Source organism: Macaca thibetana, chromosome 9 (genome assembly GCF_024542745.1).
Source record: "Macaca thibetana thibetana isolate TM-01 chromosome 9, ASM2454274v1, whole genome shotgun sequence".
Taxonomy (NCBI): domain Eukaryota; kingdom Metazoa; phylum Chordata; class Mammalia; order Primates; family Cercopithecidae; genus Macaca; species Macaca thibetana.
Genome location: NC_065586.1, coordinates 34839574 through 34864591, shown reverse-complemented (window position 1 = coordinate 34864591; position 25018 = coordinate 34839574). Strand labels below are relative to the sequence as shown.

The following is a 25018-nucleotide window of genomic DNA, read 5'->3' as shown; positions in this document are numbered from 1 at the left end:
CTGGAGTGCAGTGGCTCGATCTTGGCTCACTGCAACCTTTGTCTCCTGGGTTCAAGCAATTCTCCTGCCTCCACACCTGGCTAATTTTTGTATTTTTAGTAGATTCGGGGTTTCACCATGTTGGCCAGGCTGGTCTTGAACTCCTGACCTCAAGTGATCTGCCCGCCTTGGCCTCCCAAACTGCTGGGATTACAAGCGTGAGGCACTGCTCTCAGCCAAAGATACCTTTCTAACAGTCATAGTAATTATGTAAGTAGTGTATGGTTACCAAAATAATGAATAATGTGACATCAAGAGAAAGATCCCCAAGTAGTCCTGAGCCTTCAGAAAAATTTTATCTCAAAATATTTCTCTTTTATTTGATAATAGTCTGTCTGAACCAAAATAATATTTTGTCATCATAGTTCCAAGTATTTTGATTAGAATGCATCCATTTAAAAATTTTTAGAGAGCATTTTGCAGTGAGATTCAGATACTTCTCTGATATCAGAACTTTGTACCTGTGATCTAGTTTTTAAGCACTTAAAACGTGCATAACATAAAATTTACCAATTTAACCGTCATTAAGTGTATAGTTTAGTGGTGTTAATTGCATTTACAGTGTCATTGTGACCCTCACCACCATTTCCAAAACCACCATTTCCAAAACTTTTTCGTTACTAGACAGAAACTGTGCAACCATTAGCTCCCCATTTCCCTTTCCCCCAGCATCTGATAACGTCTCATCTTCTTTCTGTCTTTATGAATTTGCCCACATATATACTTTTGTTTAAGTAGGACCATAAGATATTTTTCACTTTGTGTCTGGTGTATTTGACTTAGCATAATGTCTTCAAGGTTAATCCTTGTTGTAGCATGTATCTGAACTTTTTATTTTGAGAGACAAGGTCTGGCTTTGTTGCCCAGGCTGGAGTGCAGTGGTGTGATCATAACTCACTGCAGGCAAATTTTTTTTTTTTTTTTTTTTCCAGTCAAGATGATGTCTTGCTGTGTTCCCAGGCAGGTCTTGAACTCCGGAGCTCAAGTGATCCTCCCATGCTGGCCTCCCAAAATGCTGAGGTTACAGTCTTGAGCCGCCTCACTGGCTCTCTTTGGGATTATAAACAGGAGGTGTCAAGAAGGTTGCTAGAGGGATAATTGATATGCATCTGCCATAACTGTATCCCCTGTTTAATTATTCTTCCGTGCCTGTGTCTTCTATAGCAGTGTCAGGACATAGGTTTTAATGTATTATATAGAAGCCAGCAAATACAGTAGATTGTAGTGGTGCGGTCACATCTTGGGCTCAAGCGATCCTCCCATCCCAACCTCCCTTGTAGCTGGGACTACAGGTGCATGCCACCACACCTGTCTAATCTGTTTGTATTTTGTAGAGGCGGGGTTCACCATGTTGCTCAGGTTGGCTGCGAACTCCTGGGCTCAAGCAATCTGCCTGTCTTGTCCTCGCAAAGTGCTGGGATTATAGGTATGGGCCACTGCACACAGCCAAAAAATGTGTTCTCAGTATTTCGATAATTTGTGTAAAGGCTGGTTGGTTCTAGCTTTGTCTAGTATTCATACAAAATGGGCTTGCTTGTCATGAGGGACTCAGAAATTCAAATTCTCTAACTTACCTGAGATCGGGGATACATATATGAGAATAGTTTTTAAAAAAATGTCGGTTGGTTTCTTAAATTCATTGACTAGATTATTGAACAAAAAATGAGAAAGCAGGTGAAAATGGCATTAAACTTCAAGCTGATAAGAGCGATGTGAAAACTTAAAGTACAGACTGTGCAGGCTTATATGGGAGTCTAAAGTTCATTGCGGAGAGGGGTCTTTTATTCTGGTGCAGTGGGTTTATTTTTGGAAGCAGGTAGCTGCTTTTTTGAGACAAGATCTTGAACTTTTGGCCCAGGCTAGAGTGCGGTGGTGCCATTGTAGCTTACTGTAACCTTGAACTCTCCCTGTGCTCAAGCCAAGCTCCCACCTTAGCCTCCTGAGTAGCTGAGACTCCCTGCGGGCATGTGTAACCAGAGGGCCCAACTACTGTAATTTTATTTTTTGTAAAGACCAGGTCTCTCAGACCTCTCACCAGGTCTGTTCACTCTTTTTCCCAACTCATTTCTTTTTTCAAAAAACATACTACTGGGCGGGCGTAGTGGCTCACACCTGTAATCCCAGCACTCTGGGAGGCCGAGGCGGGCGGATCATGAGGTTAGGAGTTTGAGACCAGCCTAATCAACATGGTGAAACCCCATCTCTACTAAAAAAAAATACAAAAATTAGCTGGGCGTGGTGGCACACGCCTGTAATTCCAGGTACTTAGGAGGATGAGGCGGGAGAATGGCGTGAACCCGGGAGGCGGAGATTGCAGTGAGCCGAGATTGCGCCGCGGCACTCCAGCATGGGCAACAGAGCGAGACTCTGTCTCAAAAAAAAAAAAAAAAAAAAAAAAAAAAGCAAAACACGTACTACTAGAAATTCTATGCTGGGTGCAGTGGCACATGCCTGTAATCCTAGCACTTTGAGAGGCTGGTGGAAGCTTGGAAGCTTGAGCTCAGGAGTTCAAGACCAGCCTGGGCAGCATAGTGAAACCCCATCTCTACAAATACAAAAAGGTAGCTCAGTGCAGTGGGTGTGCCTGTAGTCCCAATTGTCAGGAGGCTGAGGCGGGAGGATCACTTGAGCCCAGGAGGTCAAGGCTGCAGTGAGCCAGGATCATACCACTGCACTGGGCGACAGAAGAAGACCCTGTCTCAAAAATAAATAAATAAACAAATAAATAAATAAAAGTGGGAATTCTAAAGCAGGAGAGTCATGATGGAAATGATGTTTGTGGAGTACTTAGAGCTCTGTGGGTCAAACCTTACTGCAACAAAAAACATTGCACCCTTAACCTCCAAGTAAGAAAGGGAATTCTTAGTTATGTCCAATGGGTTGCTCATTTGATACAGCAAGATGAAAATGTTTAGATGCATTCTTGGAGCTTTTTTTTTTTTGAGATGGAGTCTCGCTCTGTCACCCAGGCTGGAGAGCAGTGGCTGGATCTCAGCTCACTGCAAGCTCCGCCTCCCGGGTTTACGCCATTCTCCTGCCTCAGCCTCCCAAGTAGCTGGGACTACAGGCACCCGCCACCTCGCCCGGCTAGTTTTTTGTATTTTTTAGTAGAGACGGGGTTTCACCGTGTTAGCCAGGATGGTCTTGATCTCCTGACCTCGTGATCCGCCCGTCTCGGCCTCCCAAAGTGCTGGGATTACAGGCTTGAGCCACCGCGCCCGGCCTCTTGGAGCTTATTTTAATATTAAATGATGGCAACATATTTGGTCAGTGTACACCACTGGGAGCTTTGGGTCCACCTATGGAAATGGAAAATAATGCCAAGTTAATATAGTATTCCACCTACCTGCCTCCCTTATTCGCAGTTTTGTTTTCTGCATTTTAGTTACCCATGGTCAGTGGGGTCTGAAAATATTACATGGAAAATTTCAGAAATAACTCATAATTAAATTCTGTCCTCAGTAGTGTGATGAAATCTTGCACTGTCCTGCAAAGACATGAATCATCCCTTTGTCCAGCATCTCTACGCTGTCGATGCCTCCTGCCATTATTCACTTAGTAGCTGTCTTGATTATCAGATAGACTGTTGCAGTTTTGCAGTACTTGTGTTCAAGTCACCCTGATTTTACTTAATAAGGGCCCCCAAAGTACAGGAGTAGTGATCCTAGCAATATGGATACACCAGAGAGGCTTCTGCCATAGAGTACTTCCTTTATGTGAAAAGTTGAAAGTTCTCAATAAGGAAAGAAAAAAATAATAGGCTGAGGTTGCTAAGCCCTAAACAGGCTTAATAATAGGCTGAGGTTGCTAAGCTTACTAAACAGGTCTAGTAAGAATTTTTTTCTTTCTTCACAATTATGAAGGAAAAGAAATTGTGAAGAAAGACATTCTTACTAGTTTTGCTGTCAAACCTCAAACTGTAAAAGTGAGAGTTACATTGTGTAATAAGTGCTTAGTTAATTTGGAAAAGGCATCACACTGGTGGGTGGAAGACATGAGCAGAGACAAGTTCCACTTGATGGCAACATACTGCGCCAGAAAGCATTGAGCCTATTGGAAGACTCAGCAAGGGATCCCCAGAAACGAATGACACCAAGCCATGTATTCTAAGTCAGGGACGGTAACACATATTCAGGAATACAGAAGGTTAGTAGTAAGTAGCCTAATGCCGACCTTCTGATGCCTGTGTCACTCACCTTACTTCATCTTATTACATAGGCATTGTATTTTCTCACACCTTCACAAGAAGGACAAGTACAGCACAGTGAGATATTCTGAGAGACCATACTCATGTAACTTTTATTATAGCATATTGTTATAATTGTTGTATCTTATTGCTAGTTATTGTTAATCTCTTACTGTGCTTGATTTATATATTAAACTTCATCATAGGTATGTATGTATATGGAAAAACAGTTTCAGGCATCCCTGGAGATCTTGAAATTTATCCCCTTGGATAAGGCAGGGGACTACTGTAAGGCTCTTTATTGGATCTTAAGTATTTTCTCATTTTTTGCATTTAGAAGGAAATCGGCTCTAAGCCTATCGAGTGGCATTTAAATTGTGGTGTCTTAACTATCTGAAGTCAGTTTAGAGCACTCTATTACATCTTACTGGTAATTTTTGGATGCCAGATTTTTATTGCTGCTGATGATCAATACTGAAATAAATCATCATTCAGGAGTTTTATTCACTATAAAGAGAATCAAAATAGTAAGAGGTTAGCCATTTACATTATTGATAATTATACTTTTAGAAGGTAAGTAAAATATGAAACACCAAAATCAATCTTTTGAGAGACTGTAACTTTTACCTGCTGAAGTTATCTAAATTGTTTATTTTTGCTCCAGCAAGTGAGTTCACAGGAACAAATCTCTTTATATGAAAAAAGTCGGGCTGGGTGCAGTGGCTCACGCCTGTAATCCCAACACTTTGGGAGGCTGAGGCAGGGGGATCACCTGAGGTTGGGAGTTTGAGATCAGCCTGACCAACATCGAGAAACCCCGTCTCTAGAAAAAAAAAATACAAAATTTCCCCGGTGTAGTGGCGCATGCCTGTAATCCCAGCTACTGGGGAGGCTGAGGCAGGAGAATTGCTTGAACCTGGGAGGTGGAGGTTGCAGTGAGCTGAGATTGTGCCACTGCACTCCAGCAGCCTGGGCAACAAGACTGAAACTCCATCTCAAAAAAAAAAAAAAATTCATCTGATCTTAAAAATATATATATATTTTTTATTTCTGCTATTAGTAATTTAAATTTTTGGGAGGTGGACATTTTGTCAGGCTATGTTAACACATCATATTTAGGGACAGTACTATGTGTTTTGTGAGCTCTCTTACAACTTTGGAAACCTAAAACTCACAGGAAAGTTAAGATTCTCAGAAGGGAAGAAGGTTAGTAACACCTTTCAGTTAGTAAGAAATGATGTGCTTTCTCCCCTAAACTTATGAAAATATTAATGATGTTTATGAGGAGTAGGATTTTTAAATTCCTTTATTATGGAAAATTGTAAACACATACAAACAAAAGAATACTGTAATAAATCCCCATGTCCCTGTTATTCATCCTTAACAGTTATCAACTCATGAGCAAGCTGTTTAATTGTGAAGCAGATTTCAGACAGCATATCATTACATCTGTAAATATATATTTTTAATACTATTTTTATTTCTTTTCCTTTCTTTTCTTTTTGAGACGGAGTGTCACTCTTGTTGCCCAGGCTGGAGTGCAGTGGCGCAATCTTGGCTCACCACAACCTCCACCTCCCAGGTTCAAGCGATTCTTCTGCCTCAGCCTCCTGAGTAGCTGGGATTAGAGGCATGCACCACCATACCCGGCTAATTTTGTATTTTTAATAGAGACAGGGTTTTTCTCCATGTTGGTCAGGCTGGTCTCGAACTGCTGACCTTAGGTAATGCGCCCGCCTTGGCCTCCCAAAGTGCTGGGATTACAGGTGTCAGCCACCACATCTGGCCTGATTTTTATTTCTTTTTACTTTATTATTATTATTATTTTTTGAGACGGGATCTTGCTCTGTTGCCCAAGATGGAGTGCAGTGGCATGATCTCGGCTCTCTACAACCTCCACCTCTCAGGTTCAAGCAATTCTCCTCCTCAACCTCCTAAGTAGCTGGGATTATAGGCAGCCACCGCCACACCCGGCTAATTTTGTTTTTGTTTTTGTTTTTGAGACGGAGTCTTGCTCTGTTGCCCGGGCTGGAGTACAGTGGCACGATCTCGGCTCACTGCAAGCTCTGCCTCCTGGGTTTCTGCCATTCTCCTGCCTCAGCCTCTGGGGTAGCCGCCCACAACCACACCCGGCTAATTTTTTTGTATTTTTAGTAGAGACGGGGTTTCACCATGTCGGCCAGCGGGTCTCGAACTCCTGACCTCAAGTGATCCATCCACCTTGGCCTCCTGAAGTGTTGGGCTTACAGGCGTGAGCCACTGCATCTGGCCCCAACTATACTCTTAAGAGAAAAAGGCAGATATATAAGAATCTGAATAGTATACCATTTATGTAAAACAGATGAAAAAAAGATCATGTTTGTGTTATGTAAAAGGGAATAACAAATCACATATATGTGTAAAATACGCCCAGGAACATATAACATTTATTGCCTCTGGCGATGGGAGGTGGCAGCCAAGGCGTACACGGGAGTGGTGGGAGAGAGACTGAGATTTCAGAATTTTATGCTAAACGACCATGGGGATGTATTGATACTTATTTCCACCTCATCCCCATTAAATTGCTCTAAAATTTTGGTAGGATTTTTATAATTCATTTTTAAATGTATAGCAGCTTTATTGAGATATACATCACATACCATTCAATTTACCTATTTGAAATATATAATTTAGTGGTTTTTTAGTATATTCCCAGAGTTTTGCAACTATCATCACAATCAACTTTAGAGCATTTTCATCACCCCGTTGGCAGTCATTTCCCATTTTCCCCCCAAGTTCCCTAGGCAACCACTCGTCTACTTTCTGTCTCTATAGATTTGCCTATTCTTGATACTCCACATAAATAGAATCATACATTATGTGGCTATTTTGTGGCCCTCTTCATTCACTTAGTAGAATGTTTTTGAGAGTCATCCACGTGATAGTGTGTATCAGTACTTCCTTTCCTTGTATTGCCAAATAACAATTTATTGTATGGATATATTGCATTTTATTTAACCATTTATCAGTTGATAGACACTTGAGCTATTTCAAGGTCCTTTATGAGTAATACTGCAGTGAACATTTGTGTACCAGTTTTTATGTGAATATGTTGTATTTCTCTTGGGAGTTTTATTTCTCTTTATACTTTCAGAGTGGAATTACTGGGTCATATGGTAACTGTGTTTTATAATTCACTTTTGTAATTATTACTGACAATCATGCATATTTAGAAATTATGCTGTGAGGAAATCAAATCTACAGGTGTTTTCAAATGTAACAAAAATGTTGCAAATATATTAACGTTGACATATGTTTTCTGGAAACAAGTAATTAAATAGAAATTTTTATTTTGCAATTTTTTAAAATGTGGAGCGTGTGTGTGTGTGTGTGTGTGTGTGTGTGTGTGTGTGTGTGTGTGTGTTTTAGGGCCCATAAGTGGCCCTAGCCACTGTACCTGTGTGCCTAAAACCCCATTGTTGGAAGAGTGGAACTCACAAGAAAGCTAAAGGGGACTGTGGTGATTTCAGGAGATTTGGATTTTTGCAGTTACTTGATGGGACACAATCTGAGTGCTCATGGGAATCTTATTAAGGCACAGGAATGAAGAACAAGACTGATTTAGGAGTTGTTTGACAGCTTGGGAGGTAGAAGTAGTGTGACTGTGGTCCTCTTTCTTCTTTGCTGTGTCTCTTTCACATCCTTATGTAAACTTTCCCTAAATGTTATTACTAAGCAATTTCAAGGAAACAAAGAAACTTAATTTTCCTAGTTATGTGAGCTTTCTGCTGGGGAAGCAGAGAATCTGATAGACTGTCTCCGCATACTTCCTGCTATTGGTTTGTCAGTTTTTGGTGTATTTCAGGAGGCTGGTGCTTCTCGCACCTTGGCTTCCAGATTTTCTGTCCATCCAAGCATGTATTGTGACTGTGTATTTTCCTATAGTACCAGAAATCTATCAGTCTCAACAGAGAAGTCAGTGTCAGTCTGATTCCATAAAGCAAAAAAAGTCTCTGCAACTGTTTTTTTTTTTTTTTTTTTTTTTTTTGTTTTTTTTTTTGTTTTGAGACGGAGTCTCGCTCTGTCCCCCAAGCTGGAGTGCAGTGGCGCTATCCTGGCTCACTGCAAGCTCCGCCTCCTGGGTTCACGCCATTCTCCTGCCTCAGCCTCCCGAGTAGCTGGAACTACAGGCGCCCGCCACCGCGCCCGGCTCATTTTTTGTATTTTTAGTAGAGACGGGGTTTCACTAAAAATAGATTGAGACCCATGGTCTCGATCTCCTGACCTTGTGATCCGCCCGCCTCGGCCTCCCAAAGTGCTGGGATTACAGGCGTGAGCCACCGCGCCCGGCCTGCAACTGTTAAACTAATTTACAAGCAGTATGTAAAAAATGATTCCATTTTATAAGAGGAGAAAGTGAACGTGAGGGGAGCATTGCCAGCTTTTTAGTATGCAGTTACAGAATTGTCCCCACTTTCAGAAACACTCAGGTAATTTCAGTTCAGAGTGATGAAGTGCTCTGATAGAGGAAAGTGTGGAGTTCTCAGATAATACCTATGCTAGGACACCTTACCTAGCTTAAATGGTCCAAGAAAGTTTTTTAAAAGCAGATGTAGGCCAGGCACAATGGCTCACACCTATAATCGCAACACTTTGGGAGGTCAAGGCAGGCGGATCACTTGAGTCCCAGGAGTTCAAGACCAGCCTGGCCAACATGGTGAAACCCTGTCTCTATTAAAAATACAAAAATTAGGGTGTGATGGCTCACACCTGTAATCCCAGGTCCTTGAGAGGCTGAGGCAGGAGAATCACTTGAACGCGGGAGGTGGAGGTTGCAGTGCACTCCAGCCTTGGTGACAGTGGAAGACTCTGTCTCAGGAACAAAAACAACAAAAAGCTAATGGACCAAGTCCCAAGACTGTCAGTGGGAGTTAGGTGGAATGGGTGGAGGGGGCAGCTAAGGAAAAGAAGAGCACTTCAGGTAGAGAAAATAGGAAGGGTAAAGGCAAGTGTATGAATCAGGCTGATGTGTTCAGTGATCTCTAAGCAGAGAGAAGTTCCTGGATTATGATGTCACGGTAGGGAGTACCAGGAGGAGAGGAAGCTTGGGTGCCATGTTGCAGTTGAGCCTAAACTGAATACTGTCTATAGAAGGAAACAACAAACTTCATACTTTATGTACAAAGTAACATGGCCAACTTTTTGGCTTAGGTAGGTTATTTTTATGTCTTTGATAAGGGCAAGGTCTGAGATTCTGATCTTGAAGTCAAGAACTTTGTTTTTGTCCATTGTATCCTCAGAGCTTGGAATGGTGCCTGGCAAGGAGTAAGTATTCACCAAGTATGTTAGTGAGGCAGCATGGTTGCACACAGCAGCCAAGAGCACCGGCTGCAGCGCGGGTCTGAATCCTGATGCCACCATTACATAGCTTTGTGACCTTAAGCAAGTTTCTGAATCACCTGTGACTCAGATTTCTTATTTAGAAAATGGGGAGAACACGCCAGGCACGGTGGCTCGTGCCTGTAACCCTAGCACTTTGGGAGGCCAGGGCGGGTGGATCACTTGAGGTCTGGAGTTTGAGACCAGCCTGGTCAACGTGGTGAAACGCTGTCTCTACTAAAAATAAAAAATTAGCCGGGCGTGGTGGTGGATGCCTGTAATCTTAGCTACTTGGGAGGCTGAGGCAGGGGAATCACTTGAACCTGGAAGGCAGAGATTGCAGTGAGCCGAGATTGCACCATTGCATTCCAGCCCAGGCCGACATCAGCGAGACTCCGTCTCCAAAAAAAAAAAAAAAGAAAAGAAAATGGGGAGAACGGTGGGACCTACCTGTCAGAATGTTGGAAGGATTAAATGAGTTTGCACAGGGTACTTAGACTAGTGCTTGACTCACAGTACACACAATGTAAATATTAACAGCTGTTACTATTTCTGCTGAGGGCCTGATTCTGAAACATTTGTGGGGCTACACAGGTATGGATGGATTCAGGAAATACTCATATGCACAGTTGATGATAGGATGTGGTAAACAAGGAAGGGAAGGAGGCATGGTTAATTCCCTTATATAGAGCTTAGGAAACTCAGTAAGTTCTCCCACCATCTCCTCTCCCACCTTCCCAACTTTGCACAGTAAAAAATCACTGCTAATCTGTTCTAGATAGTTCAGGAATGAGTTGAAGGCCAGGAGGTGGAGGCTTTGGTATGTTGAGGAAAGAGGATGTGATTCAACATGGCTTACCCTCTTTTGGATATTTGGCTTTTCTCTGATCTTTTTCATTCTTTTCCATGGAGTCTGTTCCTGAACTGTCTTCTCAGCTGGGAACGCAGAAGGGCCTCTCCCAGTCCGTGGCTGGTGGTGTAGCCGCCGTCCTCCCCACTCCCTTTGCTCGTTCTCTTTGTGCATCATTCCCTCCTCCCATTCTCTGCCTCCCTTTTCCCCCATGGTGGGGGACAAGAGAAAAGATGTTTCATCCTTTTTTGGCCTTGGCTACAGACTAGGTTGGTGCCTCACAATCCTGCTAATGAGGGGAGACTTGAGGGAGGTTGTTAAAACATTTGCCAGAAAAATGTTCCTTTGAGCAATTAAATTTAACTTACAAAGTTTCTCTTTTAATTCTGATCATCTGATGTGATATTGAGAAAGATTTAGAATCTAGCTTGAACCAAGTTTCTGTAACCTTGGGACCCTTTTGTTCCAGAAACCAGCTAATTCCTAAATGCAGTTTGTCTGTGAGGCAGGAGTCTTTGAACTCCCTTAAAAGCTCATTCAGGGCTCACGCCTGTAATCCCAGCACTTTGGGAGGCCGAGGCGGGCGGATCACGAGGTCAGGAGATCAAGCCCATCCTGGCTAACACGGTGAAACCCCCGTCTCTACTAAAATTACAAAAAATTAGCCAGGTGTGGTGGCAGGTGCCTGTAGTCCCAGCTACTCGGGAGGCTGAGGCAGGAGAATGGTGTGAACCTGGGAGGTGGAGGTTGCAGTGAGCCGAGATTGTGCCACGGCACTCCAGCCAGGGCAACGGAGTGAGACTTTGTCTCAAAAAAAAAAAAAGCCGATTAGGTTCACTGGATCCAGGGGTTCCATGCTAGAGCCATGCTTTTCATTAGACCTGGGAAGTAGATATCCCAAGAATCTGGGAAGGAGCCTTAAGCTCTCCACTACAAACCTGACATTTCTTTGGAATCTTTTTTTAATCTTAAAAGGTCATGGGAATTTAATATTCTACTCCGTAATTCATCCCTGTTTGGTTTAATATAAATGTAAATTTCTTCCCTAATCTTATACCAAAACTGATGCTCCAGGAAGGTAAAACCTTTCATTTTCTTGTGTTTTCTCATATTCCCTTGCATGCTACCTCATTCCCCACTTTCAGGAGTGCAGACCACAAGGATTTGGGGCCAAAACCTTTCAGTTGAATGTCCTGCATTATTTCCCATGATGGAAGTTGGCTTGTTAAGTGGGTCCCCGTTTCTTTCCCTCGAGATATTAAATGAGGACTATAACTCTTTGAAATTATACCCTTGATCATAAATAATTTGTACTAGAAGCTTTCCATTTCCTAGAGTTTGTAATGAATGTAAATAGTCTATGAAATTTCTTGTCTGGATAGTCATGAAAAGATGGTAGCTTTCTCACTCCTTGCATATATCATGCTATTTAATTATGTAGTGCTTTAAAAACAAATAACTAAGCTTATGGAATTAATGCTAACCTTGTTATTGTTTTTAATTGACAGATTTCAACACTACACTTGCACAATGTCTTTGAAACCAAGAGTAGTTGATTTTGATGAAACATGGAACAAACTTTTGACGACAATAAAAGCTGTGGTCATGTTGGAATATGTTGAAAGAGCAACATGGAATGACCGCTTCTCGTATCCTTTTAATGGCAGCTCGATCAGTGTTCTAAAATTGATAAACTTGTTGAAAAGTGAGAAGATGTTCAATGTTATGGAGGAACTTTCCCATGTAACTATTTTCTAGTATATTATTATCTACATTTCCAAGTTTGTCACCTCTTTTATGGCAATCAGTATTTGATAACCTTTCATTCAACAAGTATTTATTGAGTACTTAGTATCTGTCAAGGACTACTTTAGGCTTTGGGAATATAGTTGGTGAACAAAAAAAATGCCTTTCTATTATAAAAATAGAAACAGACACTAAGCAGGTTAAAAAAAAATCTAATGTCATTGCTTTTAAGAAGAGGTCGTGATAAATGAAAGCAGGATAAGGAAGTGGGGGAGGCTTGGAGTACCTGTGTGTGTGCTGCTCTTTTAGAATGGGTGGCCAAGGAAGACCTCCCTGAGGATGGTGACATTAGAGCAGAGACTGGAATGCAGCGAGGGAGCAAGCCATGTGATTTTGGGGGGAAGAGTGCACTTGGTGGAGAGTGAACAGCAAGTTCAGTGACTGGGGTGGAAGCGTGTTTTTTTTTTTTTTTTTGAGACGGAGTCTCGCTCTGTTGCCCAGGCTGGAGTGCAGTGGCGCAGTCTTGGCTTACTGCAAGCTCTGCCTCCCAGGTTCACAACATTCTCCTGCCCTAGCCTCCTGAGTAGCTGGGACTACAGGTGCCCACTACCATGCCCGGCTAATTTTTTTTTGTATTTTTAGTAGAGACGGGGTTTCACCACGTTAGCCAGGATGGTCTCGATCTCCTGACCTCGTGATCCGCCCGCCTCGGCCTCCTAATGTGCTGGGATTACAGGCATGAGCCATCACGCCCAGCTGGAAGTGTGTTTTTCATTAGATTGCCTACATTTGTGAATTGAGAGCTTTATGTAACAATGCAGATTGGTGATTTCTCTAGGATGCCCTGAAGCCTAGTTTCCTGCATTCCTCCATGACAGTGATCTGCTAGACCTAACTAGTGCTGCCCTCTCTAGTAATCTTCTGGGGCTACAGAAGGGCTGCCCTCATTATATGGGGCATACATTCTTTAGAAAAGCTCTGATTTCATAAGATAGTGGTTCAGCTTGTTCTCAATGCCTAATTCAGTTGTTAATATTAAGCTGAATGTGGATGCAAGAACAGTAAAGTTCTTTAGACCAACAGAAAACCATTTAATTCCTTACAACTCCAGTAGGCAGTAAGGGAAGTTTATTAAGCCAACTATGTTCTGGGCACTGAAGACATGTAAAAGGGTGATGACATTTCGGAAGGCTTCATAGTTTGCAAAGATCTTTTATATTTTTTATGCTATTTGATATCTCAAGTCCATCAGATCAGTGGTGCAAAAATAATTACTTGACTGTAACAGATGAGGAAACTGATGTCAGAGGTAAGGGACTTACTTGTCCAGGGTCACACAGGTAGTGATTGATGGAGCACAGACTTGAATATAGTATCTTAAACATCCAGTTTCCCATGCTTTCTAGTCTATCTAGAGGATAACCAATGCAGATTCTGCCTTTGAATTAGATAGCTAATCTTTCTGTGGAACCTTATGGATTGGGGCAAGAATCTTAATAAAAGTTGAAAAAGTGTTGCCACTTGTGTAAGTGTTGCTACTTGTGAGATTGGTCTAGGCATGTTTTTAGGTGCTTTTAAGGATATTTTAACTAAAGGAGCAGAGAGGGAAGAGGAGTTGGTTATAGATGACTACAAGACGAGCAAGAGGAGGGAAAATGAACAGGAGGTAAAGAAAAAATAATTAAAATGTGTTCCTCATCGTTGTACAGAATTGACAATTTCTTGGTTTTTAAGTGGTTTTGAAATAGATTACTTCCCTGGAAAGTGACCCCTTCAGTCACTTTATTTCTCTGATGTTATTTGTTTGGTCCATCTAATATGGTTTAGTTATTCTTTTTTTTTTTTTTTTTTTTTAATCTTTACTTTTTAGAGACAGGGTCTCACTCTGTCACCCAGGCTGGAGTACAGTGGTGTGACCACAGCTCACTGCAGCCTCAACCTCCTAGGCTCAAGAGATCTTTCCACCTCAGCCTCCTGAGTAGCTGGGACTACAGGCATGTACCACCACACCTAGATGATTTTGTTAATTTTTTTCTAGGGATGAGGTCTCACTATGTTGTCCAGGCTGGTCTTGAGCTCCTGGGCTCAATCACTTCTCCTACCTTGGCCTCCCAAAGTGCTAGGATTACAGGTGTGAGCCACCTTGCCCAGCTGGTGGCTGGGCCAGTTATTCTTCACTTGATCCTGAATTTTCTTTTCCCCCAAAATAAAAAAAAAAGTCTGCAAAAATAATGATTAAAGAGTATAGACCGGGCACGGTGGCTCACGCCTTTAATTCTGGCACTTTGATAGGCCGAGGTGGGTGGATCACGAGGTCAGGAGTTTGAGACCAGCCTGACCAACATGGCAAAACCCTGTCTTTACTAAAAATAAAAAAATTAGCTGGGCGTGATTGTGGGTGCCTGTAATCCCAGCTACTCGGGAGACTGAGGCAGGTGAATTGTTTGAACCCTGGGAGGCAGAGGTTGCAGTGAGCCAAGATTGGGCCTGCACTCTAGCCTGGGCAACAAGAGCAAGACTCCATTTCAAAAATAAATAAAAGGCTATGTTACTGATTGTTATAAGGTAAAATTCCATCATTTTCCCTGTTATTTTGCCCAAGAATATAAAGTTCACTTCTGACCCTTAATATCTTAAGTAGAAATTTTAAGGGCCATACAATGTAAATATTTTGAAAAGGAAAAAACAGGTCCCCCCACATTGTTTCAAATATGCATTATTATTTGAACTTTTAGCATGCATTTGTGGGGAGTGTGGGTATATATATAACACAAATATGGACAAGTTCATAAAATACATTGTTGCACAAATAATTATAATGCAAGCAATTATGTTATCAATAGAACATTGAACAATAGAACATTGTCAACATTCACTGTAACCCCCCCTGAAACACGTGACCCTCTAAGTTCACAATCCCACCCGTTTCTCTAGGAACTAACTACTATCTTGATTTTTGTGCCTGTTGTTTTTGTGGTTCTTTTTTTTTATTAGACATAATGCAGTGATCTCAGCTCATTACAGCCTCCACCTCCCAGGTTGAAGTGATTCTCATACCTCAGCCTCCTGAGTAGCTGGGATTAAAAGTGCCCATCACCATGCCTGGCTAATTTTTGTACTTTTGGTAGAAATGGGGTTTTGCCATGTTGGCCAAGCTGGTCTCGAACCCCTGGGCTCATGTGATCCAGGCACTTTGGCACTTCTGAAGTGCTGAGATTACAGGTGTGAGACATGGCTCCCAGCTTTTTGTGGTTCTTAAATGGTGAATTCTTTGATTCTTGGACTTTATATAAATAGAATAAATAATGTGAATCTTTTTTTTTTTTTTTTTTTTTTTGTGGCAGGGTCTCTGTTGCCCAGGTTGGAGTGCAGTGGTGTGATCTTGGCTCGCTGCAGCCTCCACCTCCTGGGTTTAAGTGATGCTCATGCCTCATCCTCCTGAGTAGCTGGGATTACAGGTACGTGCCACCATGCCTGGCTAATTTTTGTATTTTTGGTAGAGGCGGAGTTTCACCATATTGGCCAAGCTGGTCTTGAACTCCTGATCTTAAGTGATCCCCCCCTGCCTCGGCCTCCTAAAGTTCTGGGATTACAGGTATGAGCCACTATGACCAGCCAATGGTGAATTCTTTGATTTTTGGACTATGTATAAATAGGCTGTACCTGGCCCTGTTCTGGTTTACTTTTACTCAAGGTTTTCTCTCTTTTAGTAGCTGTTAGGACAGATTTCCAGACTCCAGCAGCATAATGTAGACATTTTCCTACTTGAGGAGAAGTGGCATCTAAAAGATTATAGTAGGTCCAAAGTGATTGTTAGGGGAGACTTAATATTGCCTTCCCTCAACATATTTCTTCCAGGTAGGAAAATGAGTTCATCCTCCCACCATTTAAACCCAGGCATACTGTTGTCTTCATTTGTTTTTGTTTGTTTGTTTTATTCTGAGACAGAGTTTTGCTCTTGCTGCCCAGGCTGGAGTGCGATAGTGTGATCTTGGCTCACTCCAACCTCTGCTTCCTGAGTTCAAGCGATTCTCCTGCCTCAGCCTCCCAAGTAGCTGGGATTACAGGCATGTGCTATCACACCCGGCCAATTTTGTATTTTTTTTAGTAGAGACAGGGTTTCACCATGTTGGCCAGGCTGGTCTTGAACTCCTGACCTCAGGTGATCTACCTACCTTGGCCTCCCAAAGTTCTGGGATTATAGGCGTGAGCCACCACACCTGGCCATCATTTCTAGTTTATATTCTATCAGGCATCTCTTTCAAACATAGACCAATTTTGATGTCATTTGAAAATATTGAGGCAGGTAATCTGTATCCTTGACACTTTTCACAAGTGTTAGAAGGAGAAGGTCTTAGTAGCCATGGAGTCTGTACATAGCAGCCCATCATTCTTTCTTGGATTTTACCGATGGGGAAAGATTTTATCTATAGTCAGGTGTGTTTGGTGCATCAGCAACTGCCTCACCCTATTCTAAATTGTATCAGGCTAATTGATATTTGTTCACATTGATTCACTAGCTGTACACTTGAAAATTTTCGATTTAATTAGTCATTTTTTATCCTTGCTTGCTAATTCATGATTTCATAGATACCGCATTTGTATTCTTTCTCATTAGAAATGTCAGCAAATCTGGCGGGGCGCAGTGGCTCACGCCTGTGATCCCAGCAGTTTGGGAGGCTGAGGCGAATGGATCACCTGAGGTCAGGAGTTCGAGACCAGCCTGGCCAACATGGTTAAACCCCATCTTTACTAAAAATACAAAAAAATTATCCAGGCATGGTGGCGCTCAACCGTAATCCCAGCTCCTTGGGAGGTAGGCAGGAGAACTGCTTGAACCTGGAGGGTGGAGGTTGCAGTGAGCCGAGATTGTGCCACTTCACTGCCTGGGCAAAAGACCGAAACTCTGTCTCAAAAAAAAAAAAAAAAAAAACAAGGTCAGCAAATTCCTTTTTACTGTTAATTTAATTTAATTTTTTAATTGTCAAATCCTTTTTTGGTTGTCTTACCATTTTCAATTTTTTAGATAACCTTTACTTTTATTCCATTGCAAAACTCTTACTGTTTTTGACCCACAGCATAATAGAATTCATACTGTTAAATCTCAAAATTAAGCCCAATCATAGGAAACACCTTTTAATAGAGAACATGAAATAAAATAAATAACTTTGCTGCTGATTAGGACTATCTTTTGGTTGCAGCTAAGAGCTTTCATTCTGGAACAGCTTAGTTTCTGACTGAGACATTTTTAAACTGGAAAGTTCATAAATAGAAGAGTTTTTGTATTCTGGCTCCCTAAAAAATGACTTAGGAAAAGATAAGTCTAGTGAAAGAATGTTTAAGTTGAAATCTGACCTCTAGTTATTTTGTGTTTTGTTTTTTTGTTTTGTTTTTTTTTTTGAGATGGTGTCTCACTCTGTTGCCAGGCTGGAATGCAGTGGCGTGATCTCGGCTCACTGCAACCTCCGCCTGCCAGGTTCAAGCAATTCTCCTGCCTCAGCCTCCCAAGTAGCTGGCATTACAGGCATGTGCCACCACACCCGGCTAATTTTGTATTTTTAGTAGAGACAGAGTTTCACCATGTTGGCCAGGATGGTCTTAATCTCTTTTTTAAATTAATTAATTATTTATTTATTTTGAGATGGAGTCTTGCTCTGTAGCCCAGGCTGGAGTGCAGTGGCGCGATCTCAGCTCACTGCAACCTTCGCCTCCTGGGTTCACGCCATTTTCCTGCCTCAGCCTCTCCAGTAGCTGGGACTACAGACGCCCGCCACCACGCCTGGCTTATATTTTTGTGTTTTTAGTAGAGATGGGGTTTCACCATGTTAGCCAGGATGGTCTCAATCTCCTGACCTCGTGATCTGCCCACCTTGGCCTCCTAAAGTTCTGGGGTTACAGGCGTGAGCCCCCGCGCCTGGCCTCGATCTCTTGACCTTGTGATCCGCCCACCTTGGCTTCCCAAAGTGCTGGGATTACAGGTGTCAGCCACCATGCCCAGCCAACGTTTTTTGTCTTTTAAAGTGTCTTGTCTATAATCGAATCATAGCTGAGTGTTGGAGGTTGAAAAGCTCATTTTCATAGGTGTTCTTCATAAGGGCTAAACATTTCCTGGTTGGTTGGATATTTAAATAGGTTAGAGAAAAAGAACATATTTAATTGGTTAAAATTATACAGTGGTTTGAGACCCAAAACTATGGTGAGTTAAAACATGAACTTTAAATTTTTATTAAGGTGGATTCACTCCATTAAAAAAATACGTATATTCTGGAAGAGTCCAACAGTGCAGAAGTACTATGTATGGAATGAAGTAGGAGAGTCTACCTGTACCACTTCTCTTGTGTAGCTCCTTTCTCCTTAAGCTGGAGATGTGACACAAATCCTTCCAATAGATTTTGTTTACATTTACATGCAGTGGATATATTAATTTTGGCGTTGTGAGACATTTGGGCACATAATTAACATATGCAAAAATCATGGTATTGAATAGTTTTAATTTTTCAGTACCAATTAAGTCATATCTTTTAGAAGTAAGTGTGTATATGGCTTTAGGAAGACATAGTTGGAGCAAATAACATCATTATGTTGTATGAAAATTCTAGAAGTAGGTATTCAGAACCATAAGACATAATCTTTGTTAAAATATCCACATAGTCTTTGTTACAAAGTCTACGTAATCTTTGTTAAAATGATTTAATTACTAATTATTACTAAAAATAAGTAAAGCTGGGTGTGGTGGCTCATACCTATAATCCCAGCACTTTGGCAGGCCAAGGCAGAAGGATTGCCTGAGCCCAGGAGTTTGAGACCAGCCTAGGCAACATGGTGAGACCCTGTTTCTACAAAAACATTTTTTGAAGTAAAAATATAAATAAATACAGCTTAAAAATGTATAAATAGAACCGATCAAAAATTTATAAATAAGTAAATAAATGTGGAGAGGGCTGCTTGTGCTTTCTGGCGTAAGGGAGCATGTGAGATTGATTTTCCATCTCCTTTCCTTCGGTAGGATTTAATAAATCGTCATGCGCTGGGAACTGTGCCTGGGAGCTGGGAGTATGGAGTTGATGAAGGATAGGCTAATGTGGATGGGAAAGGTATAAGTAAATTTTACTGTATAAAAATAAATTTTGTAGAATAATATATAAAGTGTTGGGGGGGACATAGAGGAGGAAGAATTTGCATCCTTATTTTTAAATTAACATTTTTATTTCACAGTATTTCCTAATCTTTCTATTAAACGTAAACACCTGACTTCATCCTGAATCATCAGCCTTATTATCAGTTTGTATCAGCATCTTTAGTTAGGCTGATCTCAGGTTGCTCATAGGTCCTTTATCTTCTACATTTGGTTAGTGATGGGCAGTTTATAAAGTACTTTAACATATCTGAGTTTATTTGGGTAAACTATGGAGATGTCAGGGAAAGGTTCCTTATCTTTACCTTGGAGACACTTGGTGGTGGTCATCGTACCGATCAGATGGCATAGCTTTATCATGGAATAGTCCTGGAGTATAACCACCTGGAGGTCCTGACCTCTGTGTTGCTCTGGTATCAGTGTTCCTGTGGACAAATGAGCTGTTACCCCCAAAATGCCTTGTCACAGTGGTTGGAGGCAGCATATGAAACACCTAGTTCCCAGAATCATAATCTAATACCGTGTCTGGCCCCAAACTTGTAAATGGGCTTTGCCTTAAGTCTTATCTTTTGTTCTTCTTGGTCTATAATGTTTCTAATTATTGGAGATGTTGAGAAGATCCAATAAAGCAAAGAATATTAGAAAAAAGAGAAAAAGGAAAAAGGAAATGCCACCCCAGAGAGGCTAGGAAACTTGGTGAAGTTCACTGGCTAGTGAAAGGTAAAGTCTCAGGTCTTACTTCTTTCCACTCCTGTTATCTACCTCCGGTGAGACTTAGCAAGGTACTTAGTTGATGTTCAGAAACTTAATTGATATTCCTATTCATGGTATATTTCTTCTGATAGAATAACGGTAGAGTATCCTAACTGCTATGGTGTAGGAGGCTGTGTCAAATGAATAATTTTTGTTTAGTTTCTCAGAATTGCTTAGACATATCTGCCTCTTGTCATATTCCATAGCCCTTCATTGATACTATGCTAATATCCATTCTAATATAAATCTTATTTTGTAGGATTCTGGGTAATTTGAATTTCCAGAAACTCCCTCTGAATTTTAACCTCTCTGATAAGAACCGTTTTCCTTACAGTGTCTTCAAATAATTCTCAGTAAATACTTGTGGAACAAATAAATGAATGAATCTTATAGTGCTTTTTAAAGTAAGCATGGTTATGTATTCTATCTTTGTCATATATATAACAGTATTATGTATATTAGAAGCTAAACCATGGAAAGAAGTAATGTTTTTTCATTTTTTAATGCCAAACAAGGTAAATCTCATTATGTTTTAAACTTGTCTCCAATAAATATGAAAACCTTAATAATTTAACTAGAGATATCTATGCTTTATGTGTGGCCTATCCTGAACCCCTTGGAGAAAGACTTTATACAGAAACTAAGATTTTTTTGGAAAATCACGTTCGGCATTTGCACAAGGTAAGCAATGATACATACATGATATAAATATGTTGATAGTTGTGTACCTTACTAGTATACTGTTTTCCAGTGTAGAACTTTTATCAAGGTGAGCTTGTTTTGCTGCTGCTGCTGCTTTTTAAATTTTTTTTATTTTTTTGAGATGGAGTCTCGCTCTGTCGCCCAGGCTGGAGTGCAGTGGTGCAATCTCTACTCACTGCAAGCTCCACCTCCCGGGTTCACGCCATTCTCCTGCCTCAGCCTCCCGAGTAGCTGGGACTACAGGCGCCCGCCACCACGTCTGGCTAATTTTTTGTATTTTCAGTAGAGACAGGGTTTCACCATGTTAGACAGGATGGTCTCCATCTCCTGACCTCATGATCCACCTGCCTCGGCCTCCTGAAGTGCTGGGATTACAGATGTGAGCCACCGTGCCCGGCCTGCTTTTTTTAAATATAGGAATAGGTGGGAATACAGACACACACCACCACACCTGGCAATTTTTTTTTTTCTTTTTTTTTTTTTGGTGGAGACGGTGGTCTCACTATATTGCCTAGGCTGGTCTCAAACTCCTGGGCTCCAGTGATCCTCCCGCCTTGGCCTCCCTTGTTTTTGCTTCTTAATCGGCATTTAAAAAATATATACATATTAAGATCTTTGAGTCAAGCACTGTGTTGTTAGGGAAATCAGTTTACTTGTTCAGCATCTTGTAATTAGTAAATGAAGGAGAGGGTCAGCTCAGAGTTTGTTGAGTTTTAAAACTCATAGGAATATCCTATTCCTCTGGATATTGTTTAACACAGCCAAATTTTCCCTTGTTGTTTATTCGTATCTCTTGGTAAATCTCTGTCTTTATTATTTTCAGCTTTTTAGCTGCCTTTCATATGCTATATAAAGTCTTCCCAAAATCTAAAATTAAAAAGTAATGGTAAACGATGATAGAAGCTGTCTCTGTGGCCAGTTTTTTGATTTTATGCTACACATAGGGGGGCAGCATCACAGACATGATCTGTGTATAAACAGTGAACTTCGCAGTATTTTGCCATAGACAGCATTTCTAACTTAATTTAGACTACTGATCTAATCAGGAACTGGGTGAGATAATTTTGTGCCTGCGTAAGAATCTTCACTCTGCTTTTTATTAGCTGTTGTAACCACAGGCAAGTCACTTAACAACTACCTTATGGACTGAGTTTTGTCTTTCTTTATCTATAAAATGGGAGTAAAACAACACAGTTTATTTAAACTGTCTAACCCTGCACGTGGTCAGGAGTAGATACTTTTTTAAATAGTAAGAATTGGCCTGGTGTGGTGGCTTACACCTGTAATCTCAGCAGTTTGGGAGGCTGAGGCAGGAGGATCATATGAGGCCAGGAGTTCAAGACCAGCCTAGGCAATATAGTGAGACACTATCTGTACAAAAAAAAAACCAAAAACTCATAAGTAAGGCACAATTGATTGTGTGCTGTTTCCCTGAAAATACTGGAAAATGCTCTACTTTTGACTGTATATGGCATGTGCATTTTAGTGTTCTAATGTGATCATTTATCCACTTATGAAAGCACTTTTGATTGCAAGTGTGTTAAAGTGGTCTTAAAGTGTTTATGTTTAGTATGTTAATTTAAAGTTCTACTATTGTCAGCTAGTGAGCTTTGGTTACACCATAAATGATAACTACATAAGACATTAATAATTTTTTTGTAATTTTATATTTTAGGTTACATTGTGTGAATTTTTTTTTTTTTTTTGAGAGAGAGAGTCTTGCTCTGTTCCCCAGGCTGGAGTACAGTGGTAGGATCTTGGCGTGATCGAGTTCAAGTGATTCTCCTGCCTCAGCTGCCCAAGTAGCTGGAACTTACAGGCGTGTGCCACCACGGCTGGCTAATTTTTTTGTATTTAGTAGAGATGGGGTTTCACCATGTTGGTCAGGCTGGTCTTGAACTCCTGACCTCAGGTTATCCGCTCGCCTCTGCCTCCCAAAGTGCTGGAATTACAGGCGTGAGCCACTGCACCCGGCTCACTTTATTCTCTATTATGGATGTTTCACTTTCATATTGAAGACTCACATCTTTCCCAGTTGTTTCATTTTTAATAAGTGTAGTTAATATGTATTGTGTAAATGTAATTTATACAGTTTTAATTATGTAAATTATTTTAGAACATTAATTTTGATACATTTTATGGTTCACAGTGAAAATGATTATTGCTTTTCAAGTAAAAATATTTTTCCTCTTTATATAGAGAGTTCTGGAGTCAGAAGAACAAGTACTTGTTATGTATCATAGGTACTGGGAAGAATACAGCAAGGGTGCAGACTATATGGACTGCTTATATAGGTGAGTGTGCCTTTAAAGTCTAGACAAGCTAAGCAGCGTTGCCTGCATTCAATAGTTGACAGGATAATTTTTTTATTATCTATTTCTCATTCACATGTGCAGAACTAAAGCATCCTCTCTGACATGGACTTTTCTCTGCTATGGGGAAAGGTCTATAGTCAGGGTAAGGTGGGTATTTAGGAGCCAGGGAGTGTGTGGAATGTTCTGTGAAAAGTAAAACTGTACTCAATTGCATGGCTCTGTTTCTTCTGATTGTTCGCAACCTGTAGCATGTGTTTAATCTCAACAGAGATCAGTGTGAAAATTCAACTTGCATGAAACTTAGTGGGAAAATCTCAGCTCATGTCCCCTCAATATGTTCTTATTTGCTCTAGCATTCAGTATTTTATGTTTGATGCAAACGATGTTAGATAAATTACTGGGTTATTTTCCCCTTGAAGTTCTGCATTCCCCATGCTCTAGGCATATTGAATTACTTGTAGTTTCATGATGACCCATGGTCTCTCTCATTTTCCTGCCTTTCCTGGTGCTGTTCCATCTGCCTGGATTGCTCTCTCTTTCTTTTTCTATTTTTCTTTCTTTTATTTTGTCCTTTTTTTTTTTTTTTTTTGAGGCAGGATCTCACCTAGGCTGCAGTGTAGTAGCATGATCTCAGCTCACTGCAGCCTCAACCTCCTGGGCCCTAGCAATCCTCCCACCTCAAACCCTCTTCTCCCCAGTTGCTGGAACAACAGGTGTGCACCGCCATGCCCAGCTAATTTTGTTTATTTTTTGTAGAGATGCTGTCTCACCATGTTGCCGAGGATGGTCTTGAACTCCTGAGCTTAAGCCGTTCTCCCACCTCAGCCTCCCAAAGTGCTGGGATTACAGGCATGAGCCACTGTGTCTGTCTAAATTAGTACTATTAAATTGGTGCTACTTATGAACTTTTAGTCAGTGTTGCAGCATATTTAGTATGTGTGTGTAAAATGATATGAGTAGTTAGTATCTCCATTGTTTACAGAGGAAGAAAGCAATGCTGAGAGCATGATTTTGTTGAAGGTCACTCAGCTAATGAGTCGCAAAGGCAGGATTTAAACCCAGATCAGTCTGAATCCGAAGCCCATCCATTTAACTACCTAATTCTACCATAATCTTGTTCCAGAAACATGCTATTTCACTTAAGTAGATTCTACTCTCAATCTTTTTCTTGTATAGGCATACTTTGGAGATGATGTGGGTTCAGTTCCAGACCACCACACAATAAAGGGAATATTGCAATAAGACAAGTCACACAAATTGTTTGGTTTCCCAGTGCATATAAGTTATGTTTATGCTATACTGTAGTCAAAGTGTGCAGTAGTATTGTCTAAGAAAATGTGCACAACTTAATTTAAAATTACTTTATTGCTAAAAAAGAAAAAATGCTATTGATCATTTGAGCCTTCAGCAAGTTGTAATCATTTTGCCAGTCTTCTTGCCTGGGTGTTGAGGGCTGCTGACTGATCATGGTGGTGGTTGCTGAAGGTTGGGGAGGCAATGTGTGGCAATGTGTCCGAATAAGACAACAATGAAGTTAGCTGCATCAGTTGACTCTTTCTTCACAAAAGATTTCTCTGTAGGGTGCAATGCTGTTGGATAGCATTTTACTTGCAGTAGAAATTCTTAAAAAATTGGAGTCAGTCCTCTCAAACCCTGCCACCACCTTACCAGCTAGACTTACATGATATTGGAATCCTTTGTTGTCGTTTCAACAATGTTCCTACCATCTTATTAGGAGTAGATTCTATCTCAAGAAACCACTTTTTCATCCATAAGAAGCAACTCCTTATCCATTCAAGTTATAGCATGAGATTGCAGCAATTCAGTCCCATATTCAGGATCCACTTCTGAGTTCTCTTGATGTTTCCACAACATCTCCAGTCACTTCCTCCCCTGGAGTCTTGACCCTCTCTAAGTCATCCATGAGGGTTGGA

The 25018-nt window shown here is 41.0% G+C and overlaps 2 protein-coding genes across 6 annotated transcripts in view; one reads left to right on the top strand and one right to left on the bottom strand.

The window, feature by feature from the left end:
* Positions 1-25018, bottom strand: part of CCNY (cyclin Y) — an 876528-nt gene that overhangs the window by 482061 nt on the left and 369449 nt on the right. The gene's annotated exons all lie outside the window — the stretch shown is intronic.
* The window catches only part of CUL2 (cullin 2), a 135397-nt gene that overhangs the window by 45385 nt on the left and 64994 nt on the right, over positions 1-25018 (top strand). For 4 of the 5 annotated variants that reach the window (XM_050804779.1, XM_050804775.1, XM_050804777.1 and 1 more), the window contains 3 exons: positions 11942-12082; positions 20646-20748; positions 22969-23063. In XM_050804779.1, the coding sequence (XP_050660736.1) occupies positions 11964-12082; positions 20646-20748; positions 22969-23063 (317 nt within the window). In that variant the 5' untranslated portion in view covers positions 11942-11963. Of the gene's footprint in view, positions 1-8643; positions 9416-11941; positions 12083-20645; positions 20749-22968; positions 23064-25018 lie in introns of those variants that run through there. The other variant, XM_050804774.1, reaches the window with a different exon arrangement.